The sequence below is a fragment of the Nothoprocta perdicaria genome, unplaced genomic scaffold (genome assembly GCF_003342845.1).
Source record: "Nothoprocta perdicaria isolate Ctin4 unplaced genomic scaffold, notPer1 scaffold_4, whole genome shotgun sequence".
NCBI classification, from domain to species: Eukaryota; Metazoa; Chordata; class Aves; order Tinamiformes; family Tinamidae; genus Nothoprocta; species Nothoprocta perdicaria.
Window position 1 is genome coordinate 4,094,634 of NW_020455643.1, and position 19,502 is coordinate 4,114,135.

Genomic DNA, 19,502 nt, shown 5'->3' on the forward strand with positions numbered 1-19,502 from the left:
TTTAGGTTTGTAGAAAGCAATAGTTAAAGCACTCAGCATGCATGCCAGCCCCTCAGCCCCGCCCCAGGGGTCCTGCTGCACCTCTGGGTGCTGTCACAAATGCAACTGCATATTAACAGCACTACAGTTTTGCAGAGGAGAGTCTCAGCACTGGGCTGAAGGGGTATGAGCTAAGCTCAGTTCCCACTTCAGCTACGTGCTATGGAGTATCTCGATCTCTTCAATGCCATATCAAATGACAGAAAGACTGCTGCTTTGCTCCTCCACCATCTGTCYGTCTCACCTAGCAGGCTTTTAGGGTTCCTACTACATGCTTACGCTCCGCACAACGCATCTCCACCTTTGCTTTAAGTCAATTCATAAAGCCGATGGTTGCCTTAGCAGCGCACAGAAACAAGAGTTTACCTTTGCCCCCACACATTTCAGTTGGAACAAGATGAATTCCTGTAATCACCTTAATTTGTTACTGAAGGCCTGAATTTGCTAATACTAGGCCTTGATTTCTTCCTAAGAACTGTGTGTTTAAAACAAATACGAATAAGGTGCAGCTTCCAGTCTTAACAATTAGCTAGTTTAGTAATGAGGAAACATCCACATCTTGGTTTCAGTGTAAGGGCATGCAATGCAAATTCTACTAGCTGACACACAYGGTATAAATATAGTTATTTTCCTTTCTTGAGGGAATGTATCGTTCTCAATCCAGTTTTAGGATTACACTCTAATCTCAGTCTCAGAGCAGTCTGCACCCACGTATCTAGGATTAGAATTCAGCCATACAGCCGCTCTGATGGTACCTTACCCCAATTAAGATGACATACTTCATGCTCCCGTGTTGGTGTAACTGTGTTCTTGCTTTCCAACAGTCATTCATTCTGCTGACTGTAGGTTCTTGAACAAGTATGATCTTTGGCTTTAGTACAGCTTTAGGACAAGAACTCTTGATATTACAGTAAACAATATTAGAATATTAGCAATACTGGAATACTTGTTTATCCTTTAAAACACCATCTAGTTTCTGAAGTAATTAGGAGCTTTTCTAAACTTTTTATAAACAGGAAATGAAAAATTAAATGGGACTATGTATCCATTTCCTCATACATCTTACTCAGAAACATGTATACAGTTTCATGTTATATGTATATGTTTAACAGGTTTCGCTGACATAAATTTGCTTGAACGTTTTGAACAATAATCAGGTTCTTACAATGATTCTATGAAGCTACTGTTATCCTATATAGAATGTTATCTTTAAAAATGGTAATTACCTGTGTGTTTCATGTAAATCAAAGCAGTATTAGTTATGGGCATCTTAACGTATTTAACAAAAAATAGATCTTCCAGCATGTCTATTTTAAACATAAGATGATGCTGCATTTTGCCAAAATGAATGAATAAGTAGCACAGAACTGTTAGAGAGACTTTGAAATTGCATATAGCATGATTAGATTTGCAAATGCTTTTGTTTCACAAAGTTTATGTCTTGCAACTTCTCATCTAATAAATTGAGACAGAATTAGTACTGGGTGAGTAGTTCTGCCTGCTGCCAAGAAGGGTTTGCTAAGGGTAAGACTCTAAAGGTAGAGATTAACTTGTCTTCATCCCTGTAATGTGCTGTACAGCCAGGATTTGTGCAATAGGATCAAAGACGAGCCATATATGAATGTAACACTGGACAGCTGGTGTGTATGATTTCATATGTGCCCTGCTGCAAGAGTTTGAGCTCCCCTCAAATCCCAGCTAATATATATGTATCAGGGGTATACTTTCCCTGTTCTCTCAGAGATCTTGTTTACAGATGATGGTTTTTAACATGCTAATTATCATGAAAATAGTATTTAACCTAAATATCCTAAATTTGACCTGCAAATCAGAGCCTAAGCTAATTCCTGAGTCACCCAAAAAGGAGTTTTTCAACATGGAAGCAACCTAAGTCAGTTAATGAAGAGTAGCATCTCCTTCTGACTCAAGGTCACATGCTATTCTTAGTATTAGGTTATTAAGTTAAATATTTATCCAAGTTCATATATTCAATATTTCTATTCAAGTGAAACAAACAATACAGATAGCATATTTAGTCAGATACTATGTACAAAATATGTCATGTAAAATTTACAACACACTGATATTCTAATGTTCAGCTGGGGGAAGTAGATTAGAATTTCAGATGCAATAACATGTGATTTTTTTTACCAGAATTTACCAGAAATATTGAATTGCTTGTTAATATACATCTGAAAAGAAATCCAAGACAAATTAGATAGCACATCAACAAAAACTCGAATAACTTGGCAGAGCAAGTCCAGTGAAACCTTATTAAGGAATCAAACCCTCCTGGCTCATGACTCAAAAACTGGGCCGGTAGAAGAAGATACCAAAGAACATTTAAGTCATGTTATTCCATGACTTTTTCAGTACTGTAATATGTCTGTTCTATACCAAACCAACAGCCAACCTAGTCTATCTCTTTGCAAGTAATGTTACTTAAGCAGTGTTGCATGAAGTGATGCTCTACGGATCTTAGCATTTCTTTAGTCATTGAATAGATAATGATCTATCTRTACATATGGATCAACTACACCACATATGCTGATGCATAGGGGACTATTTTCAATGGAATTGCTAGCAATTAAATAAAACCCTTACTTCTCAAGAAGCTTGAAGGAAAGGTTTGAAATAGGCTCTCCTTCAGTTCTTAATGGACAAGAGACTCTCTGCCAACAAGACAGTGTAACATACATTACATCCAAGACTACATTAACAAAAGCTCTAACTGGTTTTGAGAATCACACAGACTACAGAATAACGATGCACTGACAAACTAATGGTTTCTAATCACAGTTACTGACAGCTGCTGACAAATGTCCATCACACAGGCTAGGTAAATCTGATCCCAAAGTGAGGTGGTGGATTTGGGTCAGCCTACACAGGGCCCCTCTCACTAGCTTTTCCATGATTCTACCCTTTAAAGTCGTATTAGATAATTTTTAGTCTTAGGTGTGATTTTTTGGGGGGATAGGAGGTGCTACTATTATGGAGAAGCTGTAAAGGTTCTAGATAGGCCTGAAAAAGAGAGGCATCTTTTACTCAAATAACTTACTGCCACACAGGGACACCTTCCACAGAATAGAAATCATGATTGTAACTAAAACAGGAGACCAGAGCTTTCTAGCAGCTGATAAAAAACAAAAACAATAAAATTTTCAAGTCATCTGATGGACAAAATTTATTAATGTTAACATTAAGATTTTTTTTCTGATTTACTAAAATTAAAATATGAAAAACCTTCCTATTTTCTCCACCTATTTCTATGCGTGCTATGACTGCTTACTTTGCAACTTCACATTCCCTATGCCAGTACTCCAGGACGGMTGGGGTCTGGACACGTTTTATAACTGTAGCTTTGTCTCCTGAAGCATCCAATACAGGCCACTCATCCACCTAAATGGCTCACACGTATGGCAATCACCACCTTCCTAGTTGCCATGCATTTTTTGAGCTGCTGTAAAGTTTAGTTCAGTRCTAAATCGCTTTAGTCCTGAGCTTTAAAATGCTTTAGCAGCTCAGAAGCACTTTGCCAGCTCAAATGCTCTTCATGAAGCACCCCTCATCCTAAACCGCTTTAAGACTAAAGCATCCTAAAAAGACAACAAATGGMAACGTGTCTAACAGCACATGTTCAGAGACATGTGTCCAGAAGTGAGGGATATAGTGCTGTTTTTCTGGGACCTGAGGGGGCTGCCTGCTACCAGGAAGGCCAGAATCTTGGCCAGAACAGAATCTATCATTTCCACCTTCTGAAAATGTAAAGAATTGTTTATTTTGAGCAGGCAACAGTGTTTTTTGGCTCAAGTATGACTATCCTCAGTCTGAATGGCTGAAGTGACTAACTTGCCTACCTTTCAGATAACTCACTCTGTAGCTCCTGGTGCAGTTATATGCACCAAGACAWCAGTCAGGCCCTGAAGCATATGAATTGGATTGAAATTGGAGGTCTAAGAGGAACAAAATAGTATAAAAAATGAGAATATGTTTTAGTCTGCAAAGTAAGCAAGTTTGGCAGAAATGTGAAATATGCAGGGCTGCGTATTTTTGGCCATTTCCACTTTAGAGATGACCTCTCTGCAGAGTGATCAGTTACGCAAAATGGGAGGCAGCTGCTGTCAGGGAGTTTGTCAGTGACAGTTTCTCTGCCCTGAGATTCACTTCAGCAGACAGCAGCCTGTTTCCCCTCACAGCATAGCAATTCCTCTGGTTCTGTGATTTTCCTTCTCATTGACTCCTGCTTGCTGCCTTTATGGAAAGGCTCCTCAAGGCATGATTCACTTGGGCTCTCTGGTTTTGGTAAACTCTCTGTGGTTTTCCCCCTGTATTTACAAGGTACCTCTCACTGTTATCTACATGGGCACCACAGACAACTCAGTGAATTCTCTATCTACAGGATGTGTACACTTGAGCATTATGTCTTTCATCTTTCAAAAGAGAGAAACAATCCTATTCAAAGCTAAGGGAGGAAGAAATTCAACTCTCTAAATTCAATTTACCTTCAGAAATTAATTCTTGTGCAAAAAGGCCTAAGATGAATGTGATGTGCCCTTGCTGCCCTTAGAACAAGCCCTCTGGAAACTCTTCAGCTTAAATCATTACCCACAGGACAGTTTTTTAACATCCAGGCTGCAACAGGTCTGATTTGTTTTATAACCTCTCTCTACAAAGAATCCTGCTGTAGCTCATTCCTCCAAATCCTGGGCAATGTCTTACTCATTTGCCTGGTACCAGGATTGTTTTTAATCTAGCTACCTTGATTCTTTGGACAGACTTGGAAATCCCAATGCAATCCACATCAACAACAACACAGCTATACATGTGTGGTATATTAGCTTTTTGCCTAGATTCTTGCTGGTGATCTGGCTTTACTTACCTGTGCATATGTGGATAATTAAATTTATCACTACGAAGCATCTTCTTACAAATTTTTCACTTCACTGAGCAGTCTTAAGGAGATGATTTCATTTGGAACAGCTTACTTCTTCCCTTTATTTTTATATGTTTAGTATACCATAGAGAGAGCTCCAAACTATTACAATTCCAAAATCAAGTCGGTCAGAGATACTTTTACTCCTGACTATGAGTTCATGTCAGTGTTCTCAGGGCTGCTGGGATAAATGACTTTGGGCAGTTGATATTTCACAAGTCCCCTGACTTGGCCTGCACAGTAAGACCCGAAGACCCTGAGCAGCTCAATATAAAACCGAAACTCTTGTTTTGTCCTAAGAACTAAATATATTCTGTATAATAACCAGTAGTGCCCACAAGCCCTGAAGGTCACAGCTGCAGTTGGCACAAGATACCTGCTTACCTAAGAAATAATTTGTATAACCTGGTCTGTTCAGCGTCTGTTCAATGTCATCTCCTTACAGCATGACTCCGCGGGATCACATGAGAAAAATGTCTATACTGGGGGAGCAAGGAACACTAGAAGAAAAACATTTATACCGATTAGCAAGTGGCATGGCAGCAGGAGGTAAGCAGGGAAAAATCTAACTGCACATTTGTTTACAAGATTGCCAACATCTGGGTAATATATGAGAAACAACCTGCAACAGGTTTAATATCTTTAAAAGGGCACCTCAGGGTAACCTTATGAATAACTGGAGAAACATGCTCTGCTAGGGCCACTGCAAATCCACATGGGGAATTCTTGGCATTCAGAAATTGATCAAGAGATGATAAGCATCTGGAAGGGCAGTCCAGGCCCCAGAGGAATTCTGCAGCAAAAGCCACAGTTGGACATTATGAGGCTCTTACTCACAAGTACTGGTTGCTTTTCCTGGACTTGCTGTCCCAGACAATAAGATTTTTTTAAAAAAATTAAACTCTGTTAGAAACAAAAACTGTCTCAAGCAGAGAACTTAATATTCACTATTCTGTTCAATAGTGATATATGAATCATCACTGACTGTAAATCRCCCTTTCATTCATTCAGCTGTGCACATCCTATTTATTTTTGCTGCAATCTGATTGTATAAATCTGTCTTATTTAAACAACATAGTTAAGGCAGGTGGAAATGCAGTCTTTTTTTAGTTGTTGCTATAAAAAGAGATGATTGCTAACTCATAAGCACTAAAATGGTGGTCTTTGAGGAAGCAAAAACACTCCCTTTTGCTGGTAAAGTTGTACTGTGGACAGAATCGCTTTCTACTTTACTACATTCACAAGAGAACTGTATCTGCTTTGTGTCAGAGCTGCGGCAGCGGCAAGAGATGCTAATGAGAAACCAGCTGATGGCTGTGAACCCTCAGCTAATGGGCACGGGCCAGCAGAGAATGCAGGCGATTCCCTCTCAGTTTGAGCCTCGCTTGGTAGACAGGTATTTTCCACCACTTCTCTATTATCATAGTGCAGTTAAAGAATGACTGCTCATGTGGTATATAAAGATTTTATATTATTAATAACTAAACAATGTATTTTGCATGTCTGATTCTTTTTCTCTCTTTAGAGATCTGTTACCTTCAACTGAAATGATGGCATCCGCTGACCCGAGGCAGGTGCACATGGCCTCGCACCTCGGCRCCGCAGTCCCGCAGCACACAAACATGCCCAACATCCTGTCCAGCCGCGTGTACCCAGGCCCGGGTAAGGCAGCACRTCTGCGTCCTGCAAGGTGCCTGCACGCCATGGAGAAAGCACATGGCTCCTCTTAGCTTTTTATCAGTTTATCAATACAGTCAATAGGTATCTTTTATTGTAGTTTCTTCTGTGAAGTAGTCTGACTAAAATGACACATTCTGCCTACCAGARATTCTAACCAGTCCCAGTTTAAGTCTAAAGATACCCACCTAACTTTCATTAAGTACACTGATTTCCAGAGAAACACATAGTTCATGCCTGTAAGAGTTTTTCAGAATGTCTATTCATTGCTGTTGGGTTTCTGCATTTGCTAGAGGAAACAAATAATTTTAAAGACTTTTTTTCCTCCTCTTTTTAAGGATATAGCTTTCTCCAGCCAGAATCCATGGAAGCTGTGGCCAGGAGGCAGGAACTGGTTCAAAAACAAAATATTGCCAGGTAATTCACTGTAAGCTTTGCTCTGAGGTACAGGGATAGTTAAGTCACAGACTTTGGGTTTCTTATTTAGAGTGATTGAGATACGTTCTCAAATGACCCAGAAGAGCGAAGTGAAGTCTGGAGCCACTGAACTTGCTGCTCTCCCTTATTCTGCCCTTAGTCTTAAAATGTTTTAAGAAAAAAAAAAAAAAAAAAGCCCCAGATTAGTCAAAGAAACAAACAAACTACAAACTTTAGACCTACCTCCTGTATCCTTGATCCAAACGCCCTGAAATTACAAAAGGTCAGGAAAGGAGTCAGATTTTTTAACTAATCCTACCACRTACAATGTTCTGAACCTCTACAGCTGGACCCTGGGGATGACTGGAAATGCCTCCACCCTTCTGATGGTGAGCAGGTTTCCTAGTTTAACCAAACAGTCTTGGTGTTAGGATGACTTAAAAGGGGTCTGGTGATTTGTACCAATTTCATTGTAATAAGCAGCTGGTTAAACAATCGCTACTGCCCTCTCTCACAGCCAAACCACTTAAGTGCCACTGAAAACGCCTCACAGCAAAGGCAGGCAGACCCTCCTCCAGTTTGTGCCTGGCAGAACGGCTCCATTTTCTCACCTCTCAGCTCCCCCAGAGCTGTGACCTAGAGCTGTAGCTTTGTGTTTGATCATTCAATTGGCTCCAAAGAAAGCTGAAGGCAGCAAAGGTTGGACAACAGAGACAGACTGCACCCACACTCTGTGCCCAGCAAGGAAGCTGGCACAGAGCCTGCATCCTCCTGCAGGAGGGTGAACAGTGGAGTACTTACCACCACACGCTCATCTCTTTATGCTCCAGGTCCCAGACGCTATGGGGAACTAAGAGACTCGTTCTCATTAGCTTGCTCTGGGTATATACACAAGCTCCACAGATAAAATATTTTGAGTTCTTTATCATTTACAGTAACCTGCCATTTTGCAGTTTTCTATATAATTTCCTGATTAAAAATCTAAGTCTCTCGTTTTCTTTAGCGCTTGTGGCACTAGAGACAATTGTTCAAATCTGAAGGGAGCATCAACACTGCAAATGTGTATAAATAACATTTTTGTCTGAAACGTTAACCAGTCATCMAAAGAAAATGTATTTTTTTCATCCTTTTATTTTTTTCTGCTTATTTTGAAAATACATTAAATATAGCCAGGTTTGCCATTGCTTCTACTGTGTGATCTCTCACACACAGTAATATAGATGAGCTGGAAAGAAAACACTACTCTTATCTAGTCAATAGTCTTAATACGTCACTGGAGAAAAAGATATGATGAGGGAAGTGAGCTGTCCTGACTGCTTGTGCTCTGTGCGTCTCTTAGGATGGAAATGGAGATGAATGCTATTTTTCAGCAAAAAGAAATGGAGAAAGCCCATCGGAAAGGGTTACTGGGCCTGGAAGCCCCTTTCCTTTACCACGGAATKCCAGCTAGTCCCATTGCTTTCCGGGGCAGGCAAAGGTTACCTGAAGGCCACCTTCCCAGTGACTTGTATGTGCATCGAACCACCCTTGACGAAATTCATGGCAACACTATGCTCATGGCAACTAGCCCATACCCGCCAGTCAGCAGCCTGCAAAGGGAGAGGGGCCGTCGGCCAGGGAGAAGAGCTGGGAACCACAAAACAGCGGAATGCAACGCCAATGGCACCAAGAACCAAACTGAAGAGAAGCCCTCAGATCCTGCTTCTGCTGCACTGGATGACGACAAGGATGACAAGAAAGAAGCAGAGGTGGAGACACCAAACAAGCACGAACAAAGCAAAAACCAGAGCGAGGCATCTGCAATTTCCAAAAATTGTAAAGAATTTGAACARGGCTTGAGAAAAAACTGTGCTACCCATGAAATACCTACTGAAACCAGCAGCTGCAACAACACAAATGAGAAGGATTCTAGTAACTCTTGTGCTGCATTTGATGACAAGTACATGTACCATTCTGCAATCCCATTCTCAGCATTACCATATGGATTCCCAGTACCCAACAACCCGTTACTACCTTCAGGTTTGTCAAGTCTCCAGACTAGTTTGAATGACATCTTGATCCTGTTTATTTTTATTGATTTGCTGTCTTATTTCTTCCTGTTGTTTTAAGCACATTTCATGCTACAATAAAGTCATGGCAACCAAATTTGGAGTTCATGTGCTGCAAACACATAAATCCCAGTTAGCAAAGCAGTAGTTCCCCTACTTACAGCTGTGCAGCTTGCTGGCACATAGGAGGTTTCAGTATATTAAGTAGCCCTTCCAGGCTTGCATAGGTCTCTCCAGTCACCACTCAAGAATCACTTTTCTCTAAACATTTTTAGCTATTGTTAAATGCACTGATGGCTGGGATGTTTGTTCAGGATCACCTACCAAAGACATACTGTACCACTGAAAAACAAATAATGTACTCTAAACATTCACTTCTCTGCAATAGGCATTCCAATTAAAACAAACAAAACTGCTGAATAAAATTGTGAGCTAGTCTTCTGCCCCTTTACTACAAGTATGTCTAGCTGACACAAGGTTYTATGGGCTAATGCAGTTCTGTTCTATTGGAATTTTCATTAAATGAAAATAACAGTAAGGTACAAAGAATCAAAAGCATCAGTTAATATACACGTTAGAGAAAACCCTGCAGCGAGATTGGTATTTGTAATGACTGGTATGTGCAGTACCGTGAGTAAACGAAAGCAATCAGTAAAGACAATCAAAGAAAGCCCTTCAGAATCAGTTACAATTGATTACCAAGTGACTTTGATGTCTAGCACTGCTTTATCCGTTAGTGGCTAAGGTATTGTTAATGTAAGAACTTCTCTAGACCTATACAAATTCTTATGTTGAGAATCTTTTCCTATTGATTTGTCAAGYAAAGTGCTACAAACCTTCCTGTGTTCTCTCCTCAAAGGAGCACACGGCCTGATCCTGAATGGAGAGGACATTTCTTCTATTGARGACATTCGCAAATGGACTGCTGATGACGTGTACAACTTCATCATTAGCCTTCCAGGCTGTTCCGACTATGCCCAGGTGAYTATAAACATTCATCCTAGTTACAAGTGCAAGTCTTTAGGACCTTCTAGATTTAATGGCCACCTGGTGAATTTTATGTAGCAGAACTTGTTTGTACCTGTTACAGACTTGGCAGGAGTTTTAGTTCTGCTTSTACATATGAAGCCACTTGCAGCCATAAGGAAGAGCCGGTCCCTGGCTCAAACACTTTCTGTTCAGTTACTACTTTTCAGCTCAGTGCTGCAGTCCGCRGTCATTGGTCATCACACACATCAAGATTATCAGCACAACAACTGTAAAAGAAAAGTATTTTCATCTTGCACTCCAGACACCCTGCACAATTTATATGCAGATGAAAGCAATTCTGCATTCTTGTGATATAGGCATAACCTGCTTACCCTGCTGAGCTCTTTAGAGCATTATTCCATTTTAAAAAGGAAGTATCATTAGTAATGTAAGCAGGAAAACGAAATTAGATAAATCCCTGGGAAAGTTTTAGTAAGATGAACCCATTCTTCCATTAATAGGAGGCTGATCACTTTTCTTAAAGATTTAAATAACATAGCAGCATTATAAAGCTTGGACTTGCTGAAGCAAGTACATGAGTACGGGCAGTGACATCCCTTCACCCAAACAAAAGACAGCACACTGCAGTTAACAGAYGAATTTGAAGATAAAATACTCTCAAATTACTATTTGCCCCTTTTGTTGTCTGTCAAGATTAAGTATAAAGCATGAATACTGAAATCTATTTCAGCAGACCACAATGTTCATTTTATTTTTTGTAAGATATTTAAAGACCACGCTATTGATGGAGAAACTCTCCCACTGCTAACAGAGGAACATCTCTTGGACACAATGGGATTAAAACTTGGACCAGCACTAAAAATTCGCTCTCAGGTACGATCATTAAATGCACTGAAATGAGAAGTCACAGAGATACGAACTAGTAGTTTCCAAACTAAATCATGGTTTTTTTCAATGATAAAATAATTACAGTAATACCAGGGGAGAAAGATTTCCATTACTACAGAAGAGTAGTATAACTCCAGCACAGTTTGCATTTGTTTCTCTGAGTGTTACAATAATACATAGGGAGACACTAAGGGAGACGTGGTGATTTACAGCTTGAGAAATACTTAAATTGGAGTCAGAATGCAGCAGGCCTGGAGACTAGAAGTTAAAAGTGGGAAAGGTGTTGGGTGGATTAACTCAGTTTCGACTCTCTTCCTTTCCCAGTTTGTAGGAACTTCTCTTGTGTATTTGCTATTGCTTCAACCTATGCTTTAAAACATATCCCATGCAAAAGTTTCTACAACCTTTCTGGGAATATAATCTAACACATTTCACAGAAAGGTGGTTGGCCTTTGCTGAAAACTTTCTGCTCTCAATTTCATCCAAAAATATTAATGTGCTGTATATTTCTACTGTCTGCCTGCTTCTTTTCCTTTTTCTTAAGCCCTAGAGCTCTCTCAGTCCTCTTCCACAAAAACAAGCTTCCCTGCTCTCGGGTGATACCTCTCCTCCATCCCATGGGTGCTGCAGCACCTAGAGGGTCAGGAGGAAGCTGCTTGTAAGACTCAGCACCCTGAACCCTTTCCCAGACAGGCTGTGTTGAGCAATGCCAAGCTCCTATCACAAAAACATGAGCAAAAAAAGGTGATGGAGAAAACAGAAAAAAAATCCACACTTTTGCTGAGGACTAATTATCTAAATAAGCTATTGCTATAATTCTGTTTGTGTCTTTAAAGGTGTCTCGACGCCTGGGCAATGTGTTCTACATGATGAATCTTCCTCTGCCCATGACCCTGCCACCTGCTCCAGGGAAACCCTCCGATCAGCCCTCTGACATGGCCTCCCCTCTCCAGTGCAACAGCAGTGGCGATGCACTGGATAGTCCCTGCTCTCAGGACCCAGAAACTTCAAAAACAGTGGAACCAATTGTTTCAGAAAGCAGAGAAAATTCATGTGACACAGCTGCATCTCAGGCTGACTTCCAGATGATCAGTTTCCAAAAGAGTTGAGCTGACTCCAGGACATAAAAYGTTTTCAATAATACAGTAGAACTCCTAGTTACAAAGCGTTAGAGGGGAAAGCTACAGCCTGAAACCTCTGTATGAYTGTGGTTGAATGAAGTAAGCCACAAATGCAGCAAGGTGCAGTGTGGTATTTTAAAAGCATTAAATAATGCTTGTAAATAAATAATATTAGTGCAATTACTTTCAAGTGCAATTCATTGAAAAGGACATCAATATCTTTAACAGCTAGATTTAGTGTTTCATAAATGTAGGTCCCATGACATCAGTGAAATCTGTCAGAGACTCTAAGAATACTGTGTTAAAGTATGTTGCTGAGGGCCACTGCCTGCTGAAAAGCACAAGGGAAAGGACAAGTTACAACTTCCACTTAGTCCATACCTGACTTCCTCTGTTCAAGTCTATGGCAAAATATATACAGAATTCACAGGGAACATACAGAATTAACCTCAGGATATAGAGAAGTATACCCTAGTCTCAGCAATTTGCATATATTTCATTGCCATCCTAGAACTGAGCCTATTTAAGTGCCTGGGAAGGATATGTAGAATATAAATACGGTCCACGGATGAAATCCTAGACTACTATAACAGCCATGTTAATTATTCTGAAACATTATTATTGCCAGGATTTGAAACTGCTTTGCTTGATTGTCCAGATGAGTGAAGTTGTTAACAGCAACTTTAAGATATTTTGACTACACTGCCCCTACTCTGAAGCCTTGAGAAGAAGGGCAAAAATATTTTCTTGGGAGAGCAAATTATTGCTGCTAAAAGAGTAGGGCTGATTCTGCTTTCACTCAAAACTCTGCTACGAACTTCAATTGACAGGTTAGGACGGTAGCATAGGTCTGTGCATAATTCCCAATAAACATAATCAGGATCTATGGTTTTAGGGTTAACCAGTAAAATCTAAGAAGGTCCACTGAAAATGCATCATATACTATGATGCAAAATACTCCAGATCTACAGACAGATGCTAAGGTCGTTTTTTTCCATGTGAAGTGCTGATCATCTCTGATCCAATGAAATTAAAGGCAGTCTTTCCATTAATACGAGAGTTTGAATTATATCTTACACATCATCTGTGGGCATCTTGAATAGAGAAATTATTCACTGAATATTTGATTTTAGAACATGTAAAATTACAGCTTGAAGTTGGAAAACTTAAAACTGTCTAAAAAAAGTACAATAACATTATTAGCCTTAGAATGGCCATTAGTTTGGATTTATCTCAAATGATTTTAAAAAGTGTTGACCTCTAGTCTCTTCATCACCTCTCTATACTTTTTAATAGCATAAAAACTTACTGAGGAAATTTGGATGGTTTTATGWTGAATTTGGTAAAATAATATTTACTTTTTCAAAATTAGCCAAAACAGTCCTGACAGTGCAAAAAAGTATATTCTTTCTTGCTACTTTAATACATAGCAACTCAGATTAAACTGAAAAAAATGCATACAAATATTTATTATATACTTGTGTTTTTACTGTTTTATAGTAAATTTAACTATTTCCATTTTCCTCTTTTTTTTTTTTTTTTTTTTTTTTTATGGCGACCACCGAGATGTGTATAATTTCCCTACTTGCCTACATAACGCTCTTCCGATAAGACAGAAAAAGAACAATTATGTTAGGGTCAAGAAAAAGGAAAGTCTCCTCTTTTTTTTTTTTTTTTTTTTTGCTGTAGGTTGTTCATATACTAAAAGGTAAAAAATAAAATATTTTTATATAGTAGAAGTGCTTGTTAAAATGAAAAAATATCAGGGACACCAATTCCATTTAGTATCTGAAACAATTTCCAAGTTATTTTTTCTGTAAAATTGAGCATCATATCGAAAATGTCACTTACCTAATTAAGCAGTTTTAATAGACAGTCTACCTCCTCACTGTATGAAATAGTTGACTTAAGCCATATGAGATGTCCACCACCCTGAAGATGAATCTCTGATAAATTTTAAGGTCAACTAAGCCACAAGATGTCGCTGCAAAGCTACAAGAGGTTATTCTTGCMCCTTCAAAGTGGAACACAGCACACCTTAAGTATCCGTGACTAATTAAGAACAATATGCAGAAGTTAAAATGAATTTCATGGACTACAGCAGAGGAACTTGGTTTGAAATCCCACATGCCAGGGAAGAAAGAGTGAAATCTAGTTCTAGACTTTCATAAATGGTTCAGACAGGAACAAATCCAAAAGCATAGAAAGTTTGGATCCAATTTTGCAAGCTGATTTTACTTCTGTGAAAGAAGAAGCAGATGATGTTTTCCACATATTGGACTCTTCCTCTCAAAACTAAAAAGAAAAAAAAAAAAAAAAAAAAGAATGACTTAATGGCTTCCCGAGCTCAGGGGAGATATGTCAGTGCAGCCAAAAACCTGTAAGGTCTGGACTGCAGTAGAGCCAAGAAGGAAGGAAAAGGATTTACCTAAATAGACACAACCTATTCTATTTCTAATGAAGGAAATACCACTGGTAACGAATGTTTCCTCTTCTACAAGCACTTCAGTAAGAATTAAAAGAAAAATAAAGGAAAAACTTAAAAAGAAGACACAGAATCACTAGACAGAGCCTTTTTTTCAGATTTTTATATATTTTGGGATTTTCTTTTTTTAAGTTAATACTTGAACTCTTCCTCATTCCCAGTAAAGCATGTTCTTTTTAGACTTTTAATACATATTCCAGGTACAGAGGGCACAGCTAGCAAGTGCAAGTATATAAGAAAGCTAATAGAGCCGTGTGGTTCCTCTCTGCATTGTGGATGTCACTGCTGACTCCTGCATCAGTAAAGTTTCATGGGAAAGGTCACAGAAGCAGATACCACCTCTGTTATGACTTCACTTAACATTAATAGCTTCACTGAGCAGACTTGCAACCATCTTGCCTTTACCAGGGACGTACCGAATCAGGCTTTGCAACAGTCAATACACCAGCCAAGTAACAAGTACTTTTAACTGTCATAGATATGCAATGCATTTTACAAGCCAAGTCAACGACTTTGCTAGCCTCACACAGCTTTCTATCCAGATCAGATAGATACAGTACAAGATTATCTTGACCCTTGTCACTGTAATAGAAACACACGATACTTATGTATGTATGAGATGGTAAGGGAACAACTGATCTTTTTTTTCCCCCACTTCTCTCTCTTCTCTATTTTTGTTCTTCTGTCTTTACAGTTGCAAAGCCCTTTTCTTTCTTTGGAACAGCTTTGCTCCAATTACCACCTGTATTGGGGTCACACAAATTAATCTGTTGGCTTGGCCTCTTAACTAGTCTTCTCTTTCATCCCACAGCCAAGTTTACCTAAGTGTGTATTCTTTCAAGCAGATGTTAGTTCTTCTACTATCCACGTATTCACCTCAAAACAATCATTTTCCTGTCAATAGGGATATATTTTTTTACTACAGAAAAGGGGCAGAAACCATGTTTTGTCTGTGCTGTATAGAAAATGACACAGTGGGTTTTCCTACAGTACAGTGAAGAAATAAACATGTTCTGCTTTTCTAAAATTTAAAGCACATACATGTGGCAACTGTGTGTATTACTAAAGCAGAAATCAATTAACCAAAATAGTAAACAGAAAAATTACTGCTAATGAAGGGTTAGAAAAAAATGAACAAACAAGCCAACCTGGTTTCATTTTTGCCAATTACCTTTCAGCTAGAGGACTCAAACAGTTCTGCTAGAGAGAAGGGGTGTTCAGCGTGTGATTCAAAGGCCTCCGGCAGTTTGCATTGAAAGACGGTCTTTAAAACAATCACCAGTTTCTGCGTATCTGTTAATTTCAAATTTGAAATGTAAGGTGAAGAATCACATTTTATTTGATTTTTACACACACACACACACACACACACACACAAAATCCCAAACATTTGTAATTACAAAGTTATGCTTTTATAAAATAATACCTTGTTGTTACTATCCCTTCCTACCACAGCCTGAAAAAGGGAGGAATACATTTTTTTTCTTTCCCAAAGCCCCGAGCATTTTTAAACATAAATAAATAAAAGAATTGATATATTTTCCATCTCACACATTTTTATGTTTAGGTACATCCCCACTGACTCCAGCACTGACCCAAATCCATTAGACCAGCTCAGTTAAGAGGGATCTTTATAYAAACAGCTATATGTCACTCTACATCATTATAGTTACATCCTCATTAATGTTCATCAGTTATCGCTAAAATAAAAATGCATCCTTACAACAAACAACACTGGGAAATATATGCAATTAACCACATACACAAANGGGAGCTGAATAAAAGCTAAAAGTAACTTGTAAGAATGAAAGCATACACTTTTCACTAAGAAGCTTTTTGTATCTAGAGACTTTTCTAAAGAATCTTTGTTGCTGTGCTACATTATAACTAAGTGACTAACTAAACCTTTATAAGCTCCTGAGATGGAAGTGACTCAGGATATGTCTACACTGGAGTGTGCTTCAAAGTAATGACTCACGTATTTGTGGGTGGATGTTAGCTAAATCTCCTTTGAAAGTACACGCTGCTGTATGGAACAGAGTTGGCATTCTTTGTGTGCTGAACTTGTATTGGTGCTGAAACAAACAGCATAAAATGGGAGGTCATTCCACAGCCTGTAGGTGCTCTAGAAAATGGTTCATAATGCAGTGTGTTTATTCTCCCTGCATAGGAATAGGATCGACAGTCTGTGCAAGACTTCTTTTTTTCTTTCCCTTTTAAACCTGTCAATATATTGAGGTACTTTTGATTTGTATTCTCCCTTCTCCTGCCCTAGAGCAAAAGGATTAAGCACGGGCCCCATGGGCAAGCTTCTTAGAAGTGAATTGTTTGTTCTACAGAACAGACACTTGCTCAGGTTTCTGGTGTCACTCCAATTTCCGTATTGCAGAAAACAGTGCAGCCCTGGGGCTAATCTGCAGCATGCTCAAGAGTAATGCAATTGTCAGTGTGCAGAGCTGCAATTCAGCTGCACGGCAGCTAGGCCAGAACAGCAAGACCACATCTTGCAGATCCAAGATGACCAAGGCTGGGAGCAAAACGAGGTAGCTACCAATAAACAGCCACCCAGGAACAAGTGAATGTAAAGACCTAAGAAAATACATATCAGACAAACTAGAACACTGCCCGATTGAGTGTCCTGTCTCAGAGGACAAAAGAGGATGTCTAGACCAAAAAACAATGCAAGCAGATTGTAATAGCTTCTTAAAATACTCCCTTTATTTCTAGGGATCTGTAGCTCAGGTAAGCAGAGGTGATAGTTTACAGTTCAACAGCTCCTGATTGGTGTTTGCTTCATGAATATATCCAGTTATCTTGTGACCTCTCAAACTTCCAGCATCCATAATGCCACATTTGATGGGGTAAGGTGAAAAAAAAGGCCAGAAAAGAGGATAAAGAAACATTGTGGGTTTGGCTTCAGTTGAAAAAAAAAAAAGGAAGCCACTCTACCAGCATGCAATATCCTTCACAACAGCAGTTTAAGTGGTCATGATTCTGAAACTCTCCTGATAAAAACGGCAGTTGGCCCTTAACAGGTTGTGAATCTACCGCACGGTTGTGGACGCTCCTTTTCCAACCTGCTACACTTGACAGAGACATCTTAAAACATAGGCAGCCTCAACCTTCACGTCTGCACCACAGCTTTTCTGGCACTTGCCTCCCTCCTGTTCCCTGCTTGGCACTTGTGACTATGAACAGCTCTCACAAATTAATGTTTCTAAAGCTTCACATGAATCTAAAGTTCTCTGGAGAAAAGAGGACAGATTAACCAGAAATTCAAGGTGCTTTTCTGGTAGCTAAGAGACTGATGCACTGCAGAAACGAACTGCAAGTAATACACCACAGCACATGTGAAATGAAGAGTTAAACATGAAAGATGAGTTTACAGATCAGCAGCAGGCTCCAACATATAGAAGACATATGGGAAGCAGTGGTTTATAGTGCCAGAAACTAGAATTGTAAGTAATTCTAAGAGTGGCAACGGATGATTCTCTGGAATGAGTCCAAATCACACGGCAATTGCTCTATGCACAACGTGGGCAGCTAGCAGGCAGGAGTGCACCTCCAAACATCTCCCTAGCAGCTAGGAACAACCTCAACTCAAAAYTTGGCTTGTGCTTCTGTTGGATGAGATACACTGCCCTAAAACCCTTCCTGTAGGCACTGCTTTATTAAACTGGGCTACTATTTCAATAGCAGAGATTTTCTGTGTTGCACCCACTGCAAAAAAGGTGTGGTTTCCTGCAAAACAGGATGCTTCCCAAGGAATGACATTTAGTGTCCACACTGTAAATGTATGCTACACCAAAAAATAAGTTTTCTTACAGTAGTACTAGAAGTTTCTTGTAAACGATATTTATCATTACAGCAATAGGCTTTTGCTTCCCCCATTATTCTATTTGCCAAATCATGTTTTACATGCCATCCTGATCGTAAATACTTGCGTGCTTAGACTGCTAAACCATTCCTTTGCTTCAGCACCAATGGAGACTGTGGCTTGCTAAGTAATAACAAGTTATAGATGGCTAAAATCTCCTCAGAAAGGAAGCTTCCAGCTCAAACGTGCTCTTCTGCTGCTGCAACCTAACCATACTARATAATTAATGATTGCCAGCTTAAAAACACATATTTAATAAGTATACTTTGTCTGCTTTCTACAAGACTCTTTACTACAACTATAAAAATTTGACTTTGCTATACTTACAACTTTATCTCCTGTAGTTCTTATATCTCACTCTGCATSCAGTCAGCCTAATTTGTAACTCGTATAGAATGTCTGCCTAGCAACATAGCAGCAGCAGGAGGAAAAAATAGGAAATAGCACCAGAGAGGCGGGGGGGGGGGGAAAAGGCAAAAAAACAGCTTTAAACTGACTAGCTTTCACCCTGTCACCTTCCAAGACCATAGGAAGGGGTGAGGGGTGAGAGGACCCAAAAGGGTCGGGAGGGTGATACAAGAGCCAGATAGACTTTTTCATTGTGAAAGGGCTACAGCTCGTAAACACAGACCCAGGAAAAACCAACCGGGGCTCTGCTCATCCAAGTGACCTAACAGCAAAAGCATGTGAGACAACCACTGAATAATAAATAAATAAATAAATAAATGGCCATTTTATTTTACACGGGTTGCTTTCTAACACCAACCTGGCGCATACACAGGGAGGGAGACACAACCGCAGGGCGCTGGGGCAGTTATTGACCGCACAGCCCGAGTGCCTCGAGGGTCTCTCAGGCCTCGTCTGCCGCGTGGGAGGCCTCGTGAGGGCTGTTTCGCCGCCAGAGGAGCAGCGCGGCCGCCTCAACGGGCCCCACAGCGCCCACCCGCGCCGCGACCTCGCCAACGGTCGCCAACGGCCGCCAACCGCCGTCAACCGCCGCCAACGGCCACCTGAGCGCCGCCTGGGC

At 39.8% G+C, this 19,502-nt stretch overlaps 1 protein-coding gene across 1 annotated transcript; it reads left to right on the forward strand.

The window, feature by feature from the left end:
* The first annotated feature begins 6,267 nt into the window (after nt 1–6,267).
* Nucleotides 6,268–12,101, forward strand: SAMD7 (sterile alpha motif domain containing 7). The gene is made up of 7 exons (XM_026045479.1): nt 6,268–6,368; nt 6,498–6,634; nt 6,988–7,066; nt 8,406–9,085; nt 9,974–10,095; nt 10,867–10,977; nt 11,829–12,101. The coding sequence occupies exons 1-7, from the start codon at nt 6,268–6,270 to the stop codon at nt 12,099–12,101; spliced, it is 1,503 nt and encodes a 500-aa protein (XP_025901264.1).
* The last annotated feature ends 7,401 nt before the right edge of the window (nt 12,102–19,502 follow it).